Source organism: Cydia amplana, chromosome 17 (genome assembly GCF_948474715.1).
Source record: "Cydia amplana chromosome 17, ilCydAmpl1.1, whole genome shotgun sequence".
NCBI lineage: Eukaryota > Metazoa > Arthropoda > Insecta > Lepidoptera > Tortricidae > Cydia > Cydia amplana.
The window spans coordinates 4,791,578-4,819,017 of NC_086085.1; the positions used below are offsets into that span (position 1 = coordinate 4,791,578).

Genomic DNA, 27,440 nt, shown 5'->3' on the forward strand with positions numbered 1-27,440 from the left:
TATAAACAACGGTCTTTGTGTTAAAGTGAATAATAAAAGGGCTTAAACGACATTTTTTCTATACACGTTTAAAACATGACAGTGACAGTTGAAATCTGACTAGATGACATTCAGAGTAAACATAAAGAACTATGAAATACGTCAATAGAACTATGAGGGAATATTCGAGTGGAAAGTTTAACATTTGAGCGTAGTGTTGTCTCGTACTTGCTAACAATTACTGACTCACCCTTGTTTATTCAACCTTGGCAATACCTGGGAAAAAATATTATTTCATTATTTTTTAGTTCAAGAGAGATATCTGCTAACGAAATAACAATTTTTGTAATAAAATAAAGCTAAGAAAAATACATCATATGAATCAGAATCAGCATTTATTACCCCCCTAGACTGTACGGCAACACGGACGGACGGATCCGTTTCAACACGTCCATCTTACACCGAAAATCAACCTTATCACAAGGCACTGAGGTTCCCGAGATCCCCATATTGCACGAACCATTTCTCATAGCCCGCTAGGCTATGCGGCGACACGGATTGACGGATCCGTTTTAACACGTCCATGAAGTGAAACCATTTAATTGATTTTCCACTTTATCACAAGGCAATAAAGTTGAATTTACCTGTATTGGTTAATAGCCCGAGATCCCCATATTGCACGGACCACTTCTCGTACCTGACTAAGCTGTGCGGCGACACGGACGGACGGATCCGTTTTAACGCGTCCATTAAGTGAAACCATTCTTAATTGATTTTCCGACTTTATCACAAGGCAATAAAGTTGAATTTACCTGTATTGGTTCATAGCCCGAGATCCCCATATTGCACGGACCACTTCTCGTACCCGACTAAGTTGTGTGGGGACACGGACGGACGGATCCCATCTTATACGAAATTCAACCTTATTTAGAGGAAATAAAGTTCTCTTAGGATACAGTTTTATTTACCTGTATTGGTTCATAGCCCGAGATCCCCATATTGCACGGACCACTTCACGTACCCGACTAAGCTGTATGGGGACACGGACGGATGGATCCCACATCTTATACGAAATTCAACCTTATTTAGGGGAAATAAACAACTCTTAGGATACAGTTTTATTTACCTGTATTGGTTCATAGCCCGAGATCCCCATATTGCACGGACCACTTCTGGTACCCGACTAGGCTGTGCGGGGACACGGACGGACGGATCCGCTTCAACGCGTCCATGAAGTCCTGGAACGTGATTGGCCGCACTAGCGACAGGTCCAAGCACTTAACCTCCTCGGGGTCGAGTTCTGGGGACAAATTACAATTTTTGGTACATTACACAAACATTTATTTTTATGGACGGTAAAAGTAAAAAACGTGAAGTATTAATCATAATTATTCGTGTAGTTTTCGTGAACCGTTCAGTTAAAATGAAGTTGCTTATTTTCCCTGGCCACTTCAACAATTTTGAAATCTTTCAGTTCACACAGTTTGTGTCAGAAATTGACGTTTTGGACACAGAATATACTGTATGGATTCAAAACTCGTTTTCATCTAGATCTAAACCAGGGGTCACCAATTAGTTTCTTCAGGGGTCCTGTTCTCCGGTTCTTCAAATAAAATGACCATCGCGGTCCGTTTCTTCTTGAGCTTATTAAAAAATAAAATAGGTCGGCGGTCCGGATGCGGATCGCGGTCCGCCATTTGGTGACCCCTGATTTAACTTTTTCGTTTTTCCGTTGATATACCTACATAAATGCTCGGTTAAAATTGAAATTTAAAATAAGCTTTGGTTAGTCGAGGACAGAGCTTGCCAGCCAGCTCCACACAGTATCATTTGCTTTTCATCTCTATTAGGGGTCATCTATTAATTTTACATCACACGAATTTCTAGGTTTTTTGACCCCTCAGGGGGTGAGGGGTCAAAAAACCTAGAAATTCCTAGAGATTTTTGACCCCTCACCCCCTCATTGTCACACTTGGTCAAATTTTGCAAACCGGGAGGGGTGGTGTGACGTCACATTTTTTCAACGACATCGTTATATCAAAATATTTTTGAAAAAAGAAATATTAGTAATTTTATAACCCAAAACTGATAAGAAATGAAAATAAAAACGAAAAAAATTGTTATCGTTCCAAATACTTGTTATTTAACGGTACAGCGAATTAAATAATTTACATAAGTTAAAGTGACGTCACAAAGTTTGTGACCTCTCCCCTGTCACAACATGTCACATTTTCTTGACCCCCTCCCCCTAAACGTGTGATGTAATTAATGGATGACCCCTTAAAAGGCTAACTTTGGTTTACTATCTTTGTACCTAACATTTAGCTTGAGTCGAACCATAGACTAGGAATCCTCTAGACTGAGCATAGTAACGCTACCCCCTTTGCCACTTATACGGTAGTTTTACTCCATCTTCGAGTCAATCCCGTGCCGTGATTGGTCCGTGTCTTTGAACGGGCCAATCACGGCACGGGATTCGCTCACCTCGTCCCCCCGCACCCCCGTATTTTTGGCAGCATCGGTTTCATGAAATAATTGCTCTAAACTCAGTCTAGAGGATTCCTAGTCTATGAGTCGAACCATAAAGTAAGTATAGTATAGAGTAATCGGCCCATACAAGCCTCGCTTAGTTCCACAAAAATCCAAGAGATGTCACTCAGAGCACCATTGGGCCTAAATATATATTTGTGTTATTTCAAATCTTGCCAATTTTTAAATTAACATGTATAGTTCTAATTTATTTAGCATATTACAACAAAAACCTTTTAAAACATCCATTTACACATAGTAAATCGACGCAGAAAAAAAAAAAAAAATAATGGCATGAACTATTCTAAGCGCCATCTATCGCATTACTAGACAGTTAGTTTCTTGCCGTTGTAACACACTAAATAGCTCGATTGTTTGAGAAAGACTATCAATAGATGTCACTGTAGTAAATCCTCATACTTTATGATCATATCACAGACAACATATCAACATTATTAAGTAATAAATAATATAATTTTTCTCAAAAATGGACGGCAAAGTCGACGTTGCCGGTTAAAAAATAGGTCGCGAAGTGTGTAGTTTATGGTCATTCTAAAAATTAAAAAGTTAAAAACATTGCTGTCTCGATTTCGGGACTGCAATGTTGCATACAAATTCCATTATTAAACGAGTTCCAAACTTTTTAAAACTTTAAATGGCCATATCAAATGAAGGCATAGGTCCATTAAACAGCCGAACAGATGATCAGCACTTATTATTAATATAATGTTGGTACCGCGACTATTTAGGTGTCTCAAATACGTTGGCGTATTTTCAGCAGAAAAATACACTTCTATTTTTTTTAAAGGCGGCAAGCAAATCTTTTTAATGGTTTTACTTTTCTCTGTGAAAATTAGAACGTTGCTTCTGTAAAATATCTCTTGCACCATTTTTGAGAAAAGCACTATATATGACTCGGCTGGAAGGCTACTTGCTGGCTTCGGATTCAATTAAACGGACTCCCAAGGTCGTCCGTTTAAAACGAATCCTCAGCTTGCAAGTAGCTACTTCCTAACCTCGTCAATAATGTACTATTGTTCTTAGAAACGTGATAATAATTAAAATATATTAAACCTACATGGTATCATCAGCCACACTGTTAAGTGTTAACTGTACCGATGTACAGTTAGGAGTGTTGCTGTTTGTATATTAATTTACTTAACCTTACGCATTACAAAATTGTCCTCATATAGCTATACATATATTTTAGGACAGTCTTACACTAATCGACCTACTTGGTAACAAAACATTGTAAATTCTTGAGTAGTTTGAATAGCAGGGCAGGTGACCATGGTATAATAATATACTCCGCCTGGTACTCTATTCCGAGATTCGCGAATGACCTAACTGGCACTTGCCTACGTCATCATGCTGTTTACAGGTTCTCAAACTTTAAAATGTGGGAGAATTTTAACCAACAGTGAAAATTATTTTAACGGCATTAATTTTAAGTTATTCATGTAGAAACATAGTAAAATAAAACAAATCTATACTGCACTTTTCACTCCTACTCTTACAGTTCCGAATAGAGCAGCCAACCATTTTCGTAACAAAACATTAATTACGAAGCTTACGACGTGAAAAGTTTGGAAAACACTGCGACTGCTGACACTGAGCGAGAAGGAAATAACAATTAACACGCGTTCGACAAGGACGGTCGGTCAGGGACAAAATGGCGGATTGTCAAATGTGACAGCGCTATCCTGTGTTGCCAGTAGTGTCAACAGAATTACCCGAACGTCTGAAATTTCTTTCGTGAATCGGAAGATATTGCTAACGAATAATTAAAAATGACGTGTTATTGTAAAATTTAAGATAAAATACATATAAATGAAAATTATTAAATTATAAAGAAATAAATTAACTTATTAACCATAGATATAATGTACCCATGTAACATGTTATGTTGAAATAAAGTGGCAATGTTATTGTGACGTAGGCAAGTGACACTCTGGGAAGAGAAGACCTTGTTTTATTAGACCATGCAGGTGACAAAAACTTGCTCAAAAGCATAGAAGGTAGCATCCTATAGAAGTGGTGTACGCGTGCCTCCGTGAGGGACAAAACATGTAAATTCGACCAATCATAGCGTCGCATTGCGCCGCTATGATTGGTCGAATTTATTTGTTATGGTGGGCAACAAATGAATTCGACCAATCACGGTGGTCAATTTACGGTGGGGAATAAAACAAGATGTGAGACTGTGACAAGGACAAACAATAATAGCGCTTTCGCTGCTACTCCTACTGAAAGATACATAAGACTATCCCGTTCTGTCAGTTATCCCCTGCTTCTATTCATGCTCAAAAGAGAAGAGACATCCGACATTTAAAAAAATATCCCTATATGTATGAGAGCAATAATACAATGTGTAAATGTAAATACATACATATCTTATATTTTATGATCATATCAAAGCTGGAAGTCCTAGGTTCGGATCCCCCTAAAAGTGTATTAATATGGTGTCCCATGGTGGTGGCCCATTTGTCCCCGCCGCCATACAAGAGGTGTGGACAGATGGGAATAGATATAGACCATTAATATATACACACACAATTAAAAAACAAATAAATGTCCTATGAGGATTTGAACCCAGGACCTCCTACTTCATAGCACATAGCAGAGCAGGGTCACTGTCACTACTGACTAGCTAGGAGGCCGTAGAAATAATATACAATTTATATATATTTAAATTAAGTACAGTCAGCGTCGTATAGTAGGTCGCATCCAAAGTATTCAAATAGTTCAGTACGCCATACAAATAATATGGCGTACCGAACTATTTGAATACTTTGGATGCTACCTACTATATGACGCTGACTGTACTTATATAACAATTAACAAATCAGACTGGCAGCCACAGTTTAATGGCTAATCTAGGATTAAAACTTTTTAGTGGCTTGCCATTATGTTCAAAACATTTAGCTTCATACCACATCAAATATTTAAGTTTACCGCCATTGCCCGCCAGCATTGAACAAATTGGTTGTTAGTGGGTAGACAAAATAAAGTCACTATCATGTTAAACATTGAATTTATTAATTGTATTTTATTATTTTTAAGAGAATCTTCATAGCATGTGTCTGTCCGTTGAAACAGGAATCAATCTCAACCATCTTCCACTCAAAATATTTTACTTGTGGTACAGTCGCCATCAGATATATCGGAGCGGCCAAGGCGCTCACAAATATCTGAACACGCCTCTATTGTCAGGGCGTTAGAGTGCGTGTTCAGATATTGTGAACACCTTGGCCGTTCCGATATATCTGATGGCGACTGTACAGAGATGCATTGACTATTTCATCTTCACTCTCTTGTTGCATACATTGTAACTTCTAGTGGCTAGAGGCTGGGTCCTGAAATCAGAAACATATTTTTTATATATAAAATGTAATAATATCACAATAAAGTTTAATACACATTGCCTTCACATTGGAGTCTGTTTGCAAACACTAACCATTGTATAGATTTAGACCAAGAAAAGTATGCAGCGATATTGATCGCCTGCGCAGTACATGTGTTATTTTAAATGTCAAACATCTTTGAAATTATGACGTACCTTTCTTCTTTCTTGCTCTAACTCTAAATACTTTGGAATCTTTTGCTTGCTCGGGTATCAATATTAGCATGGGGGGTTAAAATAAAACTTGACAATAGTTATTAGTGGGCAAGGGGGCAAAGCAGTTGTTTAACCGCTCATGCTAATGTTGATTCCAGGGCAAGCAGAAGATTTGAACTATGAGCGTAGCGAGTGGTTCGAGAAGTGGAATCTTGAGCGTTGTGAGAATTCAAGGCACGAGGGTTAAACAAACATTGCCACCTAATGAAACACAGAATTTATCACCATGCCAATGCAGGGAAAATACCAAAAAAATCAAATCCACATGAACATTATAAAGAATTTATAATTCAAAATCATCATTTAAAAGTAAATTCTACCAGCTAACATAAGGAAACTCAAAATTTAGATCTGATTACTTTGCCCCACATGTGGGATAAATCATAAATGCAATTTTCTCATTAGTATTTGAACAATCAAGGGGGCCTTTACCAGTTGGTGTGGTGATAAATTATTTAATTAACCTTTGTATTCAAAACAAACTTACCTGAAGTGTTAATTTTTTATCAATTTTATCATTTATTGGCAAACAGTAGACACTGTCAGATTAATATGTAGGTTTTACCATTAGTAGTGTTCCGTTACTACATCGGCAATTCACGTCATCATCACAGGTCTTTTCGTCTATTGCAGACGATTTATGCATTGCTGTTTAGACAACGGGTTTGGTGATTGTGGAGGCCGATGCGTGAGCGGCACGACCTCCCACATTTTGGGCACATGTCACGCTTAGCACAGTCTTTAAAGCGCCACATCGGTCTTCCAACTTTCCTTTTAGCATACCTACGCAACTGCACCAAGCAAGACACGTCTAGGTATTCTATTCACGTACTTGTACTATAGTTCAAATGAAGCTATAATATGAAATTAATAAGTTTGTATAAACAGAAACAAAGCAAAGGCAACCAACAAACGCGGTGCCGCTTTGTGGCGACTTGACTATTTGACAGTTTATTTTTAGTGTTGCCGTTGAAAGTTCTTTCTTGTCCCTAAATAGAGCTTTTATGATTTATTATTATACAATATTATTAGTTCAAATAAAATATGATATTCCAAAAGACTACAAATAATATTATATAGTACTTAAATTCCAAAATAATGATAATTATGCCTCAGTGTCCATTTCTGAGGGCCTACCGCGAACCACGTTCGACGTGTTGCCTCTCTGTCGCACTTGTAAATTCGTACGTAAGTGTGACAGGGAGGCAACACGTCGAACGTGGTTCGCGGTAGGCCCTCAGCTTTTTTAAGGAACAGGCGTATAACATTACCCTGAAGTAGGGGACTAATTTTAAAATAGCAATAATCATTACTTGATGCCGTTTTTGACGTTTCTGTGCACGCTGTTGTCTGTCTATACTTATAGGTCACATAATTAGTGATACAAACACCTGCCTGGTCAATATACGCAAAATTAGATATATTTATTCTAATTATAACAGAAAAAGTTTATTAAAACAAACATTAAATGCTTTTGTATAATAATTTCAGGTTTGATAGGTACGGGTTTTGCCATGGGAGAAGTTGAAAAGGAACGTTATGAAAACATATCTTTGTATGTATAGGTACTAAGATGGTACAAATCATGTACAAATCTGTTGCTTAAAAATAAAAGCACGACGCGACGTTGCCAAACTGCTATGAGTTACTGCGAAGCGAGTCCAGTTTAACTCGACAACGTCGCATCGTATTGTTACAATAGGGTATTTTCGTACTAGTCAAATCAGTTACTTTTTTATAGTTATTGCAATGCAACTTGTATCGTAAATTTTTAGAAGGCACGATAAGAGTGAATTGAGCATGAATTGAGGTATTTTATCTCATTAGGATCGAAAGAGCTCGTGAATTTGAGTACAAATAACACAAAAGTGGCAAAAAAGATCACAATATAAAAAATGGCAAAAAATAGTAGTTTTCGATATAAGTGCGAGAAGTATGTCATTTTGCACGAGTACCGAGCTTTCGATTTTTCCGGAAATATACTGAGGGGCTACCGCCAAAACCGAAATTCGCAAATTGCGGGGATCTTTCTCTTTTACTCCAATGCAGGCGTAATTAGAGTGACAGAGAAAAATGCCCGCAATTTGCAAAATTCGATTTTCGCGGTTATAGCCCTGTCACTTACAACGGATGCCTTTGCTTTGATATCTGGTGGCGTTAAATTAACTCCAAAATCGTCTGAATCACTCATTTTTATTTAATAACTTATGCTTTCTTGGCAATTACTTACAAACATAAATCACTTTAAATGTTGAATAAAAAAGGCGGGAAGGGAATAAAAAAAGTTTTACTTTTAATTGCCATTTTTTTCAATGTGGATTCTGTTGTCACTGTTGTCAGCATTATGCCAATTGAAGAGAAATTGTATTATTAAAATTAATAAAATTAATTTTCAGAACATATAATTATACATGGTCAACCAGATCTTGACAGTAGAAAAAGGCGGCAAATTTGAAAAATGTAGGCGCGAAAGGATATCGTCCCATAGAAAATTTGAATTTCGCGCCTTTATTTTACTGACAAGATTTGGTTGACCAGCTATATGTAAAAAAACATGAATCTTTTGTTATTTCATTATATTGATATATATCTAATTAATTACATTTATATTAAGTGTATAAAGTGTATTGTACGAACGTCAGCTTCATTCTGTCGCGCGTTGTTCAAGTAATACTATTGGGTCTCGAATAATACTCCTTTATGCCCAATCGCGCGTTGTTCAGGTGGGTCATTTATAAGCGGGTCTCGCATAATACTCATTTATTTAAAATGTATCAATCCGATTACTTTTTAGCACTAGTGTAAAAAAATCAAACTTTACGCACGATTTGCAGCTACAAAAACTAAACTTTTTGAGCAATTGGATTAAAAAAATATAAAGAAACGCTCAAGTACCAGTGGCACGGTGGCATATAGACGGACTTACGCCAGTAGTAATGTCTAATCCTTTTGCCATGCACCAATGGTAGCATGCGCAAAATTATTATGACAGGTATTTATTTTCAGCCGGTTTAAATAGTTTCGGCAAGACTTATGTAGCATTCTTATAATATATAAATATTATCATCACCACAGTATCGTTTTCCGAAATTACTTTATGGTTATACCGTTTGGCTACGCTATTTCTCTGTACCCTGCCTCTCCCTTCCCTCCCTGTACTCCTTAAGTGCCCGAACTCTCTTTACTCATACTGAAAGATACATAAGACTATCCTGTTCGGTCATTTCCTTCCACCCCTCATGCTTGATCCAGTTTTAAACTAGATTCATGATTTATTCAATACGCTATAAAGCGACATCTGTTGATTACTTCTAATCGTTGGCAACGACATATGTCTACTAACTTTCAATGAAGACGTATAGATGTCGTTAGGAATTCTATGATTTGGATGTGACACAGCGCCATCTTGTATCCATGATAGGCAACAGTGCTTTTTCAGTGACGCCATCTGGTAATGGTGCGCTTTTAGGCGGTCACATTTGAATGTATGGGATAGCAGCGTCTGTATATATGTAGTCTGTGGTCGAACCGAGCTCGTGACCCAGCCATAGAGAAAAAAATACATAGAGTGCTCACTCCATACATCAGTTCAGACTATTAATTTCAGTGTCTACATCTAGCATCGAGTAGCGGAACTATCAGTACTGCTACTTGACAATAGATGTAGCACCGACCGGAAAGTCTTATCTCAACAGCATAAGACTTTCCGGTCGGTGGCGACATCTATTGTCAAGTAGCAGTACTGATAGTTCCGCTACTCGATGCTAGATGCTAATAGTCTTTTTGATACTAAAACTGATGTATGGAGTGAGCACTCTATGTATTTTTTTCTCTATGACCCAGCTCACCTCTGATCGGCTGCAGCGCGGCGTCCCGACACAACGCGGTGAGGTCACTGCCCGAGTAACCGTCCGTGAGCGCGGCCAGTCGCGCCAGCTCCTCGGGCGTGACCGCGGCCGCGGCCGCGCCCCGCGCCAGCACCCCGCGCAGCAGCTGCCCGCGGGTCCGCAGCTCGGGGAGCGACACGTACACGTTCTAACCTCTTTAATATGTTCTGTGGGTCGAACCCACAGCTCACCTCTGATAGGCTGCAGCGCGGCGTCCCGACACAACGCGGTTAGGTCACTGCCCGAGTAACCGTCCGTGAGCGCGGCCAGTCGCGCCAGCTCCTCGGGCGTGACCGCGGCCGCGGCCGCGCCCCGCGCCAGCACCCCGCGCAGCAGCTGCTCGCGGGTCCGCAGCTCGGGGAGCGACACGTACACCCGCTTGGGGAAGCGTCTGGAACATTTAGCAGATATTTTAATAAAAAAAAAAATATATTGGGGGACATCTTACACAGATCAACCTAGCCCCAAACTAAGCAAAGCTTGTACTATAGGTCCTAGGCGACGATATACATACTTATATACATAGAAAACATCCATGACTCCGGAACAAATATTAGTGTTCACCACACAAATAAATGCCCTTACCGGGATTCGAACCCAGGACCATCGGCTTAGCAGGCAGGGTCACTACCCACTAGGCCAGACCGGTCGTCAAATCTAAGTATTAACTAAATTCCTAACGCAGTTTCCGACACAGAAAACTTAAAAGTGTTAAATAAAGAATAGTCATAACTTCACGCCGCGGCGGCAACTCACTTCACTTTATCAACTATACCTAGGGCCCGTTTCTCAAAAGCCTGTAACTTGTAATACAAGTGGAAGTCCCTTTCTAACAAAAGCTGTCAAAAAGTGACATCCGCTTGTTTTACAAGTTACGAGCCTTTGAGAAACGGGCCCAGAGCTCTTTATCCAGCTCGTGAGGGCGATTGGTGGCCGCCATAACAGTAAGCCGGTCGGCACCCGCTGCTGGTAGACCATTGAACTCCACGAGTCTCCGTCTTGAGCTTTAGTAGACCTTATCTCGACACAGTACGGTTCACGAACGGTCACTTTGCCAACATACCTGAGCGCGGCTCCATCTAGTTCATGCGGTCTATTAGTAACGTGCTCGCTCGGCAATCGCTCGCAGAGGAGCGAGTCTACCTCGTAGAACATTGTAGACCTTATCTCGAAGCAATAGGGTTCACTTTGTCAACAGTACCTGAGTGCGGCCTCATCTAGTTCATGCGGTCTGTTAGTAGCGGCCATCACAATGAGCCGGTCGGCCCCCGCTGCGGGCAGGCCGTCGAACTCCACGAGGAACTCCGTCTTGAGCTTTAGTAGACCTTATCTCGACACAGTAAGGTTCACAAACGGTCACTTTGCCAACATACCTGAGCGTGGCTTTATCTAGTTCATGCGGTCTATTAGTAGCGTGCTCGCTTGACAACCGCTCGCAGAGGAGCGAGTCTACCTTGTACAACATTGTAGACCTTATCTCGAAGCAATAGGGTTCACTTTGTCAACATACCTGAGCGCGGCCTCGTCTAGTTCATGCGGTCTGTTAGTAGCGGCCATTACAATGAGCCGGTCGGCCCCCGCTGCGGGCAGGCCGTCGAACTCCACGAGGAACTCCGTCTTGAGCCGTCGCGAGGCTTCGTGCTCGCAGAGAAGCGAGTCTACCTCGTACAACATTGTAGACCTTATCTCGAAGCAATAGGGTTCACTTTGTCAACAGTACCTGAGCGCGGCCTCGTCTAGTTCATGCGGTCTGTTAGTAGCGGCCATCACAATGAGCCGGTCGGCCCCCGCTGCGGGCAGGCCGTCGAACTCCACGAGGAACTCCGTCTTGAGCCGCCGCGAGGCTTCATGCTCGCTCAACGAACGAGTCTACCTCGTCCAACATTGTAGACCTTATCTCGAAGCAATAGGGTTCACTTTGTCAACATACCTGAGCGCGGCCTCGTCTAGTTCATGCGGTCTGTTAGTGGCGGCCATCACAATGAGCCGGTCGGCCCCCGCTGCGGGCAGGCCGTCGAACTCCACGAGGAACTCCGTCTTGAGCCGCCGCGAGGCTTCATGCTCGCTCAACGAACGAGTCTACCTCGTCCAACATTGTAGACCTTATCTCGAAGCAATAGGGTTCACTTTGTCAACATACCTGAGCGCGGCCTCGTCTAGTTCATGCGGTCTGTTAGTGGCGGCCATCACAATGAGCCGGTCGGCCCCCGCTGCGGGCAGGCCGTCGAACTCCACGAGGAACTCCGTCTTGAGCCGCCGCGAGGCTTCATGCTCGCTCAACGAACGAGTCTACCTCGTCCAACATTGTAGACCTTATCTCGAAGCAATAGGGTTCACTTTGTCAACATACCTGAGCGCGGCCTCGTCTAGTTCATGCGGTCTGTTAGTGGCGGCCATCACAATGAGCCGGTCGGCCCCCGCTGCGGGCAGGCCGTCGAACTCCACGAGGAACTCCGTCTTGAGTCGCCGCGAGGCTTCATGCTCGCTCGATGACCGCTCGCAGAGGAGCGAGTCTACTTCGTCCACGAATATTATTGAGGGCTGTGAAAATAGAACAAAAAATTAGGCTAATATTGGAATCTAAGTACAGGACTGAAAGAAACTGAGCAATTGAAGGGATGTTTACAAAAACAACATAACTGACTACATTGGTTGACACCTGAAACGATTAACAATGTTCTTAAAAAAGTGTCAACCGCTCTAAGCAGTTATGTTGTTTTTATAAACATCCCTTCAATTATTCTAAGCGAGCACTGAGCAATGACAGCCGATATAGAGATAAATGTCGCCAAGCATACTTAAACCTTATTGTAAAGACATAAAGTCCACCTATTGTCTGTTGTTACCTGCAATTCCCTGGCCACTTGAAACAGCGCTCGCACCATTTTCTCGCCGTCGCCCACGTATTTGCTGGTGAGAGTGGCGGCTGATATTGAGAAGAATGTGGCTGAGCATTCTGCGGCCACGCATCGCGCGAGGAGAGTTTTACCTGAAAATTACATCGTGATATTAGCCGAAAAATGTCCGCTGCTGGACATGGACAGAGAATTTCTAAGGATCTCCAAATGGGCCAATCGTGCAAGGCCAACTAACGGTACCCTGCGATCTTAGTCAAAAAGTTGGTGGAATATTATTCCCAGTTCCAAAAGTAGGCGACTAATAAATTAATTAATAAATTGTTCACAACGGTCATAAAAAAATTGTACATATGTTTGCGCATTATACAAATTTTAATTATTATTCTTACCCAGGCATGGGAAATACGGTCAGTAGAAGAAAGAAGATTATTTTCTTACCGTTCCCCGGAGGGCCGAATAGCAGCAGGCCCTTGGCGGGCGACCGCAGGCCCGTGAACAACTCCGGCCTCAGAGATGGCAACACCACCATTTCTTGAAGTGCTTGCTTTGCTGCCTGTAAAGTTATGTGAAATTTAAAGGCGAGATACGAGAAAAAAAAACTAATAAGATGGGTTTCCTGTGAATCTAAAATTTAGTCTTTTAACTGTATGATTAATATGTACTGTATGATTTCTGTTACATACACACGTTTGCACTTTTTTCCATCAATAAAACTTTATTTCTCCGGATCCCAAAATGTAAGAAATTATCCGGATCTGGTTCCGGATCCGCGGATATATCCATACATTTCGGATTCGTCGTGCAAACCCCAATTAAATACATAATAAACAAATATTATAGGACATGTAGTACTTTTATTTTGTGTTTTTTTAATTGTAGGTACTTACTTGTATGAACTGACTCACCTCCTGCCCAGCGATGTCATCCCACTGCACCTTCGGCCCTCCCTCCACAATCTCGTCCAGTATCAGCTGCACCAGCTTCGGATCCACGCCCCGGACCGTTAGGTTCTGCTGCGGGGTCCGACTCCTAGTCGGAGTGCCGCGGTTGGATCCCACGGCGCGCCGTACTGGGGATCCGTTCACTGGGACCTGGTACGCGCTCTGGCGTTAGTAAATAGAGAGAATGTGATGTTAATGGGTGAGGTGCAATGTGAGTCTTATTACGAGTATGGACGTGATAAGGTCTATTATGTTTAGGTAGTGAGATAGGTCCACAACACGGACCGTGAGCGTCTGCTGCGGCGTCCGGCTTCTAGTCGGAGTGCCTCTGTTGGATCTAACGGCGCGCCGTACTGGGGATCCGTTGACCGGGACCTGGTCACGCTCTGGCGTTAGTAAATAGAGAGAACGTGATGTTAATGAGTGAGGTGCAATGTGAGTCTTATTACGAGTATGGACGTGATAAGGTCTATTATGTTTAGGTTGTGAGATAGGTCCACACCCCGTCGAGCGTCTGCTGCGGCGTCCGGCTTCTAGTCGGAGTGCCTCTGTTGGGTCTAACGGCGCGCCGTACTGGGGATCCGTTGACTGGGACCTTTTACGCGCTCTGACGTTAGTAAATAGAGAGAACGTGATGTTAACGACTGAGGTGCAATGTGAGTCTTATTACGAGTATGGACGTGATAAGGTCTATTATGTTTAGGTAGTGAGATAGGTCCACACCCCGTCGAGCGTCTGCTGCGGGGTCCGACTCCTAGTCGGAGTGCCCCGGTTGGATCCCACGGCGCGCCGTACTGGGGATCCGTTGACTGGGACCTGGTACGCGCTCTGACGTTAGTAAATAAAGAGAACGTGATGTTAACGACTGAGGTGTAATGTGAGTCTTATTACGAGTATGGACACGATAAGGTATATTCAAGTATATTTGATTTGGTCTTGGCTGTAATGCTGTATATTATGTTTCAAATAAATAAATAAATATTATTTGTAGGTAGTGAGATAGGTCCACACCCCGGACTGTGAGCGTCTGCTGCGGCGTCCGGCTTCTAGCCGGAGTTCCTCTGTTGGATATAACGGCGCGCCGTACTTGGGATCCGTTGACGGGGACCTGGTACGCGCTCTGACGTTAGTAAATAAAGAGTGATGTTAATGGGTGAGGTGAAATGTGAACGTTATGTACCTACATGATAAGGTATATTATGAAATTAAACTATTATTAAAACGGATTATATCGCGTATATTGATTTTTACTACATCATATACATATTTTATTGATAAAGTTAATTACACGTCAGGAGTACATAAAATAAAATCACTATTCACTAAATGTAAACATAATCAATTCCCGATGTTTCGAACCATAATCATCCCGACGTTTCGTACCTTTTACAGCGTTCGTGGTCAATATACGCGATATAATCCGTTTTAATAGTTTTTTTCATGAGTAACTGTCGCGATAACCGAAGACAATATTAAGGTATATTATGTTTAGTAGGATAGATCCACGCCCTGGACCGTGAGTAAAAATTATACTCATTATCTAATGGCTCCTCTACACGATGGGCCAACGCCGGCCACTCCAAGGGACGCATTTATGCGTTAGAGGGAGCAAGTGATATTGCTATCTCATTCTACCGTATGGCTGCGTCCCTTAGAGTGGCCGGCGTTGGCCCATCGTGTAGAGGAGCTATAAGTGATAAAACCCATTATATTACGACTAGCCAAAAAATAAAGATTCACCGCATCAGATATGCGGCTACCGGCTTTAGTAGATTGATGAGGTTCAATTAACTTAGTGTTAATAAATGTTTGGTCGACCCGGTCGGTCAATACTTATGTTGATACAATGCCTTCTTTAGCTGTGTAGATAATGTGTTATACGAATAATAAGGAAGAGCAAGGATAAAACTATTCAAGGATAAAGGATTCGAAGGAGGAGGAAGGAGGCTGTAAAGGGTTCGAAACGTCGGGATGTAGGATTTAATATACGCGATATATGTAATCCGTTTTAATAGTTTTATTTCATGAGTAACTATCGCGGTAACCGAAGACAATATTAAGAACAAGGATATTTATTCTTCGATTGATGATGTTTTCTACGTAATCAAGGACTTATTTTTCTCAAGAACCCAAATCACAAACTTTATCGAACTTACTACGGGACTAGTTTGATTTGTGTTAGTTGTCTCTTAGTATTTCCATTCTTTATTTAATAGTATTTGGAACTCGCTAATAACTTTCGCTTCGCTGCATGTGGCCATGCTACTTAGATAAGTAGACAGTAGGACACAGTAAGACATCCATACTATTATTAATATTATAAATGCGAAAGTGTGTCTGTCTGTCTGTTACCTCTTCACGCTTAAACCGTTGAACCGATTTAGTTGATATTTGGTATAGAGATTGTTTGAGTCCCGGGGAAGGACATAGGGTAGTTTTTATCCCAGAAGTCATCCTTTAAGGGGGTGAATAGGGGGGTGGAAGTTTGTACGGGAAAACGATAAAAAGCAGATTGGATAAAAATAAGCTACCCAAATTACTAACTCCACGCAGACGAAGTCGCGGGCAAAAGCTAGTACATCAAGTCATAATGTAAGTCATAATGTATTGTTCGTCATATTATCATTAGTCATAAAACTGAAACCGTTAACATTTCAGGATTTTCGTTAGGTTACCCTATAGATAGGTTAGGTTAGGTTTGTTTTATGGCAATCCTGAAAAGTGACGCGTTTCTGAATCAAATGTATTATGATTAACGAAAATGCGGGCAAACAATACATTATAATGTATTGTTCGTCATATTATCATTAGTCATAAAACTGAAACCGTTAATATTTCAGGATTTTCGTTAGGTTATCCTATAGATAGGTTAGGTTAGGTTTGTTTTATGGCAATCCTGAAACATGAAGCGTTTCTGAATCAAATGAATTATGACTAACGAAAATGCGGGCAAACAATACATTATGGCATAAAACTATTTGGGAAACAATAGAGACCCATGTCAGATAGGATCTGAGACTCACCGATAACTGCCGTTTCACTGCAGGCGGTGTTGAGGCCGGTTTCACCGGATACCGGGTATATGTTGAGCTGTTCGGTTGAGAAGATGACCGTCCCATGGATCGTGGTAATGTCTGGGACTTCATGAGAGGCCCTGAGCCGCTGGGAAGCCGCCGCCCGCCTGTCGTCAGCTTACGGCCTGCCACTGGTGTCAATAATGCATTATCAATGTTTAATTGAAAACATAATTAAACATTGTTGATTGGTTAACGTTGTAAAGCACTTCAATACTGTTAGTTACAGATCGTTTAAGGTTTTTTATAAGTCTATTTATGGAGTGCTCTGCACTGACTGGGCTACTACAAACGTCATATTTTACTGTGAATTTTATGTTTAGGTATGTCAGTTCCATACAGTCGCTTGCCATGTCAGTGCAAAATATGTAGTTGGTCAAAAGACGTTACATATAAAACCAGTTCATAGATAATAATCGGTTGTAAAGATGAAAGTTAATCTTCTACTTTTGAAAGATAACGGGACTATTGGCAGGTATAATGTGTTTTACAATGAAATCGGCAATTATCCATCGCACAATAGACGAAAAATCGTGAAAAAAAATTCGTCACGACGCAATCTTCGGAAAGGCTACGCTCACGGTCTTGTTCAAAGAGATGATCAGTTAAATATACAAATACTTTTAAACGGCCATTGGTAGGATTTATGTCTTTGTAATAAGGTCTATGTTGAGAACGCATCCAAAGTGACGTCACGGACGGCCGATTGCCTCCGAAATTCGAAAATCGACGACAAATGGCAACAACCGAAGCACACAGAGTTTTACTGTAATTTGTTGTTAAATTTTAAATAAATCATTACCCACACAGATACCTAACTCACAGACAAATAATGATTATATAGTCGACTCAGATGTCAAACAAGTTCAAAACTATAATAAAAGATACTTTAATAAAGAAAGGCTATTATAGAGTAGACGATTATTTAACAGACACACACGTATGGTCGGATACCTTATCTACAATCAAGCGTGGCATATATAACTTTAATACACATGTATAATGTATATTCTATGTAAATTATTCTCTACAATTTTTGACTTTCAAAAAGTGTTCTGTAAGAATCTATTTTGAATAAAAATATTATGATTATGATTATGATGATGACTTGTCATCTCAATTCTCTGTTAGGTTTTAAGTGTCATCAAGTGTTATAGTTTTTAGTCGCGACTGTCCAATTTCTGCCCTAACACGAATCTGCCGTAACCAGAATCTGTCCTTAACGGAATAAAGGGAACTTTCTAGCAAGCTGGTTGAAATGTACCTAAGCTAAAATAAACGTTGTACTTATCGAGTATTAGCATTCCCGCCTTGCAAGCCGCACCTGCATGTCATCGAAAATGGTATGTGTCTGTTGATAAATTCCATTCCATTTCGGTGTGGCATGCGCGCTGCACCTCAACAATTCCATGTTGCATTTCTATATGGATTATTTCAACATTCAACTCTATTCCAAATGATATAAGATCGACAAGCGACAAGCTAAACTGAGACACAGTCCTAAAACAACCTAAGAATGTTCGTTGCTCAATGTTGATACACCCTTACCGTTTGTTTGATTCCTAATTGATTTAATATAAACAATGGAATAGCCGGAATACCATCAGGGGAGCAGGGGTTCTAATGAGTAAACATTTCCGAATGACTAGCGAGGGACGATTGGTCGATCTGCGAACAAAATCAAGCCCACACTATAACAATAAGAGGCTATTTTTTTAACCCTTTGACCATGGTCACTGGACATCTATATGTATTTAGGAAATTGTTCAACATTCCCATTTTTTTAAACGATAACTATGATTGTGATACAAAATAAACAAACTGAAAAGATAACGTACAAACACGAATGTATATTACCTAATTAATCTACAGTTCGTTTTATTTTAGTATTAGAAAGAAGGTAAGCGATCTTGACATGTCTTTTAATTGAAAAACGCTTTTTGAAAATCAGTAACTATTGTTTATGAAAGCTGAATATAAATGATCGTATTAGATTAATAATTGTTACATATTTGCCGTGACTTATTTTTAAAACGTGTTTTTCAATTAAAAGACACATCAAGATTGTTTACCTTTTTTCTAATGCTAAAAAAACAAACTATAATCAAGTATCTCCGCATGCTACTCACGAATTCGATTATTAGGGGACCCGAGAGGATTAGATTATTTGCCTCTATCGCTTTTGCATAGGTATACATATTTATATACCTACATTACCTACATAGTTACTCCGGCGATGTAGATGCAAATAGGCGACGATCAAAGGCGTTCGCGGTATTCCCTCTGGCTCCATCGTGCAAGGTTCAATCTTAAATTTAACGCGGAGCTTTTCAAAAACGTACACATCGTAGTTGTGCTCAGCAATGGGCTGCTAGTTTAACTCTAGTCCCATCGTTAAATGAGATTAGCAAATATTATTGTAACAAGATCAGGTCCATCGAGGCTCACTTGTTTCTGTTAGTAAGATGGTAAAGGTATTGTTTGTACCTACCTAATGACTCACTCACTAATTGATACAATTGACTGGCCGAATACCAGGGGATCATGAGCACCGAAGCGTAAACATTTCCGAATGGCTGCCAGTTCATAGATCGGCGCACCCTAGCTTTCCGCTCTGTAGGGCCAGAGAAATGACCTATTGATTTCCAATGAAACCAAATACTTCACGGTTTGAAGGTTTCTCTGAAGAAAATTGCTATCGATTTCGGAAGACGGCTAAGGTAATACTAAATATAGCTGCCCACCCAAATATAACTTTCATTCTCAATAACAAGTCGGAAGCTTAGAAAACAAGTCTATACACATAATTTGTACTTGAATTTCATGACGACGATCACGATGATTCCACGGTTTAGTCAAAAAGCCTAACTTAACCTAGCTTAGCTATTTACTGACACAAGGAGAGAACTGACTTATCATGTTTCACGAAATCTTTTTTTACGGTTTGAACTTTTGTAGCGGGATAGCAAACATAAAATTCGTGCTGACAGCTTTAGTGGTTTTTCTCGGAAGTGATTGATGATCGATGGTGAACTACGATAATATTGACGGCCAGTTTGGTGCAATTCCAGTGCATATTCCAGGCCGAGTATCGCGAGGCATATTTTCAGTTTATAATATTTATTTTATAAGGTGTCTTCACCCCGTGTTTACCTACCAGCTATACATTCGTAATTTAAATAACAAATGACACAATACAATAAACTTTAGACCGCAATAAGTTTTTGGCAAAAATTTCATTTTTGGTACAAGCTTTAATTTATCGCTGACTGTACTTTTCTTACGACAGACAACTAAGGGCTCATTTAGACGATACGAGAACTCGCATGCGAGTTTCATTACATTGCGGGTTTTGTTCGGTCGGTTGAATTGGACGTAACCAACAGTCCGCAATGTAACTAAAATCGCATGCGAGTTCGCGCGCCGTCTAAAACTCTAAATCAGCCTTAATACACATCGAGACAATTCTAAAAACCCCTAACACAATTAGGTTGAGTTGTTTCATCACAGAGTTCCTATGGCCACCTCCTGTCTCCAGCTCGATGGTACCATAATATTGCATTGTCACCCGACTTACATGTGTATGCAAAATTTCAGCTCAATCGGAAACCGGGAAGTGGATCAAATTTAACTTGCAAGATTTGATTTGATTACAGACCGACAACGGGACAGGTGAAACTAAATAAAAGCTTGTAAAAATACGTAAAAAATTACGTAACCTCTTTTTTTGTTGTAACTTTTCGTCTATTGTGCAACAGATTTGCAAATCATTTACAACTGAAAATAAATATCTATATAGAAACAATCATCAAACCAAGTTTGTGCTAAATACAGCCACGTCCAATATTATTTAAATATTAGCGTTAAGTCTAGAATGTAAGGTCTCAAATTGTATACACACTTGGAAACTAGGCTTAACCAAGACGTCATTACATAATTCTTAAAGAATTACTATTTTTTGAGTAGGTGATTAGCAACGTCTTCAGTTACACTAAAACGCTATATGTCCAATAGGAAGTTAAGCACATACGCCTTTTTGCAGTCAATGAAATTAACCACAGTTAGTTACAAAAAGTCGTATGTCCATTCAAGTCAATAGCGCGTACGTCGTATTAGAGATACCTAATTAAAAAGGTCAGTGTGGGCGTCATTATAACGTAAGTGTTACAACTTACAAGCAAATAAGAAATACAGTAAAACCCGCTTAATACGATCACGTTTAATACGATTTCCCGCATAATACGCCATTTTACGCCGGTCCCTGCAATTTTAGGCCTGTTTTCATTGCTTTTTTCACGGTTAATACGACTCGAGTCCCGCTTAATACGCCATCTAAAATTATATATTACTTATCCGTCCCATTACTTACCATCTGTACGTTTGTGTTTTTGTCATAACCGTCGTATTGTTATGCAATACGCCGTTAGCCACCATTTTTTATGTGTTTATTACCTACCTTAGGTTTTTTGTTTTGTCTAAGTAATATCTTTTGTCGGGTCCTTATCGGCGTGAGAAGGCGATGCCATCTGCTTGACCATTATGGAGCACGGAGTGCAAGCTATCGCTCCCAAATTTATTTGCAGCCAGTTTCTCCAAGACTTTCTAGTTGAGCCTATCGTTAGTGTTCCTAGATTATTTAACTTATACCTACCTACACTTACGAGGGGTGTTCAAAATATTCTCGGTATGAGAATGAAAACAAACAAGTACGAAAAATTTGATATTTTTATTTTTCAATATACTCCCCCCCTATGTTCATACACTTAAAAGATCGATCAATTATTTTTTTTAATCCCTCGTAAAAATATTTTTTATCTTTCGTGTAAAAATGCTCCTCCACTGCCGCCTTCAATGCTTCATCGTCAGAAAATGTATTTCCACGCAGATCCTTTTTAAGATTGGGGAGCAAAAAGAAATCGCTGGGGGCTAAGTCCGGACTATACGGTGGGTGAGTAACAGTTTTAAACCCACATTCAACAATAGCTGCCTTGGCAATATGAGCAGTATGGACGGGGGCGTTGTCATGCAGAAGCAGAATACCTTTGGTTAACTTTCCTCGCCTCTTTTCTTTAATTACATCCTTTAATTGACGTAGAATGTTAGCGTAGTACTGTCCTGTGATATTTACACCTTTTTCTTTATAATCGATTAGTAATACTCCTTCACAATCCCAAAATATCGTGGCCATGACCTTGCCAGCTGAAGGGATGACCTTGAACTTCTTGGGATGAGCTGAACCCTTAATGTGCCACTGCATGGACTCTTGTTTACTCTCTGGGTCATAATGATGAACCCAGGTTTCATCTCCAGTAACTATTCTTTGCAGCACCTCATCAGGATTTTCACCGCACAGGTCAATAAAATCGGAACAACAAGCTACACGCATGTCTTTTTGAAGCCGAGTCAGCATTCGCGGAACCCATCTTGCACTTACTTTTGACATATTAAGATGGTCATGTATAATATCATGTACGGTACCAATAGAGAGATTGGTTACTTGTGCTATAGATTTTACCTTCACTCGACCATCTTCCAATATAAGTTTTTCCACTTTATCAATATTTTCTTGTGAAGTAGCTACTACAGGCCGGCCAGGTCTAGGGTCATCTTCAATACTCTCCCTTCCGCGTTTAAACTCGCTTGACCACTTTTGAATGGTAGATAAAGAAGGAGCAGACTCACGGTAAACACAATCCATTTCCTCTTTTATGGTTTTTTGATTTTTACCCTGTTTTGTCAAGAATTTTATCACGCATCGATGTTCTAATTTAGTTAACATTGTCAATTCGCACATGATGTTCATGTTTGTTCAGCAATTGCAGAAAAACAAAAGACTATCTCGGTTCGAATTATACTTTTTTTTAATGTCAATGAATAAACCTTAGCGGCCAGTAACGAAAGAAATTTTAGAAGAGGTCGTAAGATATCAATACCGAGAATATTTTGAACGCCCCTCGTAAGATCACATTCGCTCATTATCATCCATTATTATAGTTTTTTTTTGTTCACGTTTAATACGATTTCCCGTTTAAGACGCTTTTTTTGCTAGGTCCCCTCAGAATCGTCTTAAGCGGGTTCTACTGTATTTCTTTAAATCTGTGTCAATGACACCCACATGTCTCAAACGGAACCACGATAATAGTACACTTAGGCCAAACAAAAATAATCCTTACATTCAAAATATAAGGTTGTTTGCGTGTTCTATACGTATATCGTGGTTTGCTATACAAGGATGGCATTATGTAATGTCGTCTTATTGAACCCACATGCAAATCGTCGCTATATACTTACTCAACCTCATATCTGCAACAATCATTTGATGGAAATGTCGCTTTTCTTTCATTCGGAATACGGGTGTTTTTGTCATCAAATGAGTGTTGCAGATACGAGGTTGAGTAAGTATAGCGGCGAAATAAAATATACGCCAATTGTTTTGTAGCTATGGATATTCATGTGAGGGAGTCGTTTTCTATTGCTTACAAACGTCGAGATAGTCAAAAACATTTTTTATATTTACTTATTCTAAAGGCCAGAGCACACCGGCAGAGTGTCTGTAGACATACACGTGTGCGTCCGTTAAAATGTTAGAGCCGAGCACGCATACGTCACGCAAGCGGTGTGCCGTCTCTCATAGGATCTGTATATTACAATGCGCACGTGCGTCTACGCACACGCATCTGGTGTGCACTGCACAGGCCTTAAAAGTATTACTGCTATTTTTTTCTGACTACCTCTTAAAAAACACGTGAATGTTAATGTCACACTCGTTAGAAAAATCTTGAATTCCTTATTAGGTTGTAATTTAGTTTTTTTGCAGTAGGTTATGTCAAACGAAGCTAAGCATTAGTCCGCATTATCGCCGGTAACCCGTCCTTGTCGCACTGAAGGTGAAAAAGCGAGACGACTTGGCAATTTAATGATGGTGCAAAAGAGAGCTAAATGAGATGAGGTAAGGTTTAAAATTCAATGGCAATTATTGTTAATTATGTTTTATATATAATCAGACAGCCGGGTTATTTTTTTTAAACTAGTAAATCAAGTAGTACCTTTATATATGTAATTCATTCGCTTAGTTAGAGGCAGCATACAAAAAATACGTTTGAATCTATGCTATGGAATAAAATAAGGTATATTATTAATTGTTTAAGCGTAATAAGTGTTCACAAAGTGATGTCCTGAAATCCTTAACAAACCCAAAAATAATGCATCTTTGTAAGTTAATGTTAAATTTGAGTAAAGGTACGTCCACAATTCCACATGTCAAATGTGCCGTGAGTTTCTGTTTACGAAAGGCATCTGAGGGCGATTCGTGAATAAGGGCTGATTTAGACGGCGCGCGAACTCGCATGTGATTTTAGTTACATTGCGGACATGCGGACTGTTGGTTACGTCTAATTCAACCGACCGATCCAAACCCGCAATGGAATGAAACCCGCAAATGTCGAAATGAGCAGTCTAGCAGCGCATTTGCCGGATCTGAACGCACCTTTGGATGTATTCAACACAGTCATGCTATGAATTTGTGAGGGATGCTGTTAAAAATTAAACCTTATCATCAACACGTTTAAGTCTTTTTTCGCATGTTATCGGTGACAATGCAGCGGGTATATTCGTGTTCTACCTTCACTCGTTGCCTTCGTTTGACCACTGTTACTTTCAGTATGGGCGAGCAACGTCGTCTTAGCCTTTTCTAAAGGCCTCCTCTTAACAGGGGACTCCGGTTTTTTGTCTCTGTCGCTCCTTTCTTCGACGCCCAATTGACTGAGCGCGACTAGGTTAGCTATTCGGGAAAATATCTAATTTTAACCTTATTTGTAGAAGGGTAGAGTTGGTATTACAGTGGAACTTAGATAAATGGAATTAGGCCCAAGTAATTAATTTAAATGGTTTACGAGATGATTATATTGCAAACATGTTTGGCATATTTATAAAGCGTTTTTAATTGTAGGTATCTTTATTTGGAGCTTCCTATATGCACTGACTGAAATATTGTTAATATTAAGTGCGACCGTAAGGCGACACACGTTTTTGTGACTAATACATATAATATTAGGTAAGGTTAGGTGACTCATTTGCAAGTAGCGGTAATGCGTAAAGTTTGGAGTGAGATAGGGCTGCCAAAACTTGGCATTTATCCAATTATCCAGGTTCCCCTGTATAATGTGTGGTGTGTAAAAAAGGCGATCATGCAACAACGACACGTTGTACATAAGAAGCGTTCAAATACGACAACTTGAAATTATAATTGTGAATTTGAGCAGATGGAGTTGATTCTACTGGGTTTTGGGGTCAATGTGAACATGTGTTTTGTAACTTTTATTAATATTTCCAAATAATAATGAACTAGAATTGGGTATTATAGGAGCAGAGCAGAACAATTTGACGTAACAATGGTTTTAATCCTTTAAAACAAAAATTGGAAACAGGACTTAAATAAAGTCTAAATACTTATATACTATGTGTTGCGCAAGATTTTTTTGTAATACCATGACTAGCTACCCCATTAATGCAATTTTTTACTAGAAAATGTATTTAAAATTGTTAGAAACCCAAAGTATAGTCTTAGTGACTGTTAAATACATCTAAAGATAAATTCAATAGAAATATTTATGATTGGAAAAATATGAGTCAGTATTTATTATAAAAATATTTCTTTAATGTAATTTCACATCACAACTTAAAAATAACAGGGACAAATACTTTACAAATTCTGGAAAAAACTATAGTTCTCACTGTTATAACAAATGACCCAAACTCCAATAAAATCAGCTCCTCAACATAATAATAACTAGTGTACGACCGAAGTTTCGGTTTCGGCCGAAACTAGAGCAAAACCGAACCTTCGGTCTCAATTTCGGCAAAAACCCCAGTTACGGACACTAAGTGTAAAGCCTGAGTGGACGCTCAAGTTGAGCGTGCAGCAGGGCGGGGCGTGCGGCGTACATGTTAAACAAATGCAAACGTATAGGAGCAGCCTTAGTGCACGCTGCTCAAATCACTTGTTAACCCGACGCCACGCTGCACGCCCCGCCGAATGCTCCGCTTTGAGCGTCCACTCAGGTCTTACACTAATAATAACCACGGAAGGAAGGAAGTACATACCAAGGAAGTGCAGCCTGTCCTTAGCCATCCCGAGATTGGTTTTCATCTTGTCATGCAGCCGCTGCGCGCGCTGCCAGGCGTCGCCGCGGCCGCCCCAACAGTCCACGGCTATGCCCCGCTCCAATTCATAGATGCCTTTCTTGTAAAGTTCTATTGCTAGCTCTTTCTGACCTGCGTAGGAGAGTTTTTCGAATTGTATTTATTATAAGTATGCAATTATGCATATGCATTAAGTTGTTATTTAAGTGTTTAAAAATAAACTTGATATAACTTTATAGTAGATTATCAAGTATGTATGAATAAAAAATTAAATCATTCAATCCAAATACCTGATTTTAATCTGTTTTTTGATTAAAATCAATAGGTATTTGGATTACATTATTTAATTTTCTATTCATATTCATGTTATAAAACTTAACAATAAAGAAAAGTAACAGTAAAGTACAATTTTAAAGTCTAGTTAACATTTTTAATAATTATGGTATTTTAGAGTTATAGTAGAGTTTAGGAAGTTCTGCAATAGTATTTGTCTGCGCTTTAGTGGAACTATATAAAAAGAAAATATATTTTTTTATGCTGGCTGGCCTACCTTTACAAATATTTACGCCAGATTTTGGCTTTTTGCCATCTAGGCCAACTAGGAAATGAGTAATTAGATACTCCAACTCATAAGAAACTTTTTCTAGCTCTATTCAAGTATATTAAAAAAATGTTTAGCATTGAAGATACATTTCAGATTCTCTTTTATTTTTATTGTTTTGTTTTAGCACTCCCAATTAAAATTGTATATAAGCCTAGTTAGACAAAATTATTACACAGTTTATATATTTCACTCACCCTCATTCTCCTCATCAATCTTCAAAGCTTTTGATATGTACTCAAAAGCCTTCCGATGGTGATGTTTCTGTTTGGCCAGCAGCGGGTCCCCCGGCCCCACATTGTGGCTGTACGCCATCTCGCCCGCGATCTCCGTCGACACCGCTCCGTCCTTCACTACCACCTCTAGGTTATACTCCCCATTCTTACACGGTTGACGCATAAAACGATGGGAAGCCGAATACAAATACTTAAACACTATAAATAACTGATAAAGCAATGATCTTAGAATATTAAAAAGTATAATAATGGGAAAAGAAACAACGTAAAGGTTCCTCTTGTGAACAGAAGGCGGCGGGTCATTTCGCAACGCAGACCCCTTTGCTAGGTCCGCATCAGCCTTCTTCGACTTTCGGTTCGGGGACCTCGTTGTTTTACGCGATAAACGACCATTTGAATCGTCACCCGAAACCATCAAGAACACTGGTCACGTAACAGTCGATTAACACCTAGTCTCCATACAAAGGAAACAAAGAAACGCACGTTATTGTACTACTCCACTATTCTAAAAACAGCAACAAAAATTTCAGACACTGAATGTGTATTGACAATATTTGACGTTTGTGGGTAGCCTG

General features: G+C 39.9%; 1 protein-coding gene across 1 annotated transcript; it reads right to left on the reverse strand.

The window, feature by feature from the left end:
- LOC134655759 (spastin) lies at nucleotides 1-27,411 on the reverse strand. The gene is made up of 10 exons (XM_063511224.1): nucleotides 26,827-27,411; nucleotides 25,990-26,160; nucleotides 16,837-17,018; nucleotides 13,778-13,963; nucleotides 13,311-13,425; nucleotides 12,861-13,003; nucleotides 12,365-12,555; nucleotides 10,206-10,405; nucleotides 1,106-1,279; nucleotides 1-255 (listed from the first exon to the last, which is right to left on the reverse strand). The coding sequence occupies exons 1-9, from the start codon at nucleotides 27,278-27,280 to the stop codon at nucleotides 1,116-1,118; spliced, it is 1,806 nt and encodes a 601-aa protein (XP_063367294.1). The 5' UTR covers nucleotides 27,281-27,411; the 3' UTR covers nucleotides 1-255; nucleotides 1,106-1,115.
- Between the last annotated feature and the right edge of the window lie 29 nt (nucleotides 27,412-27,440).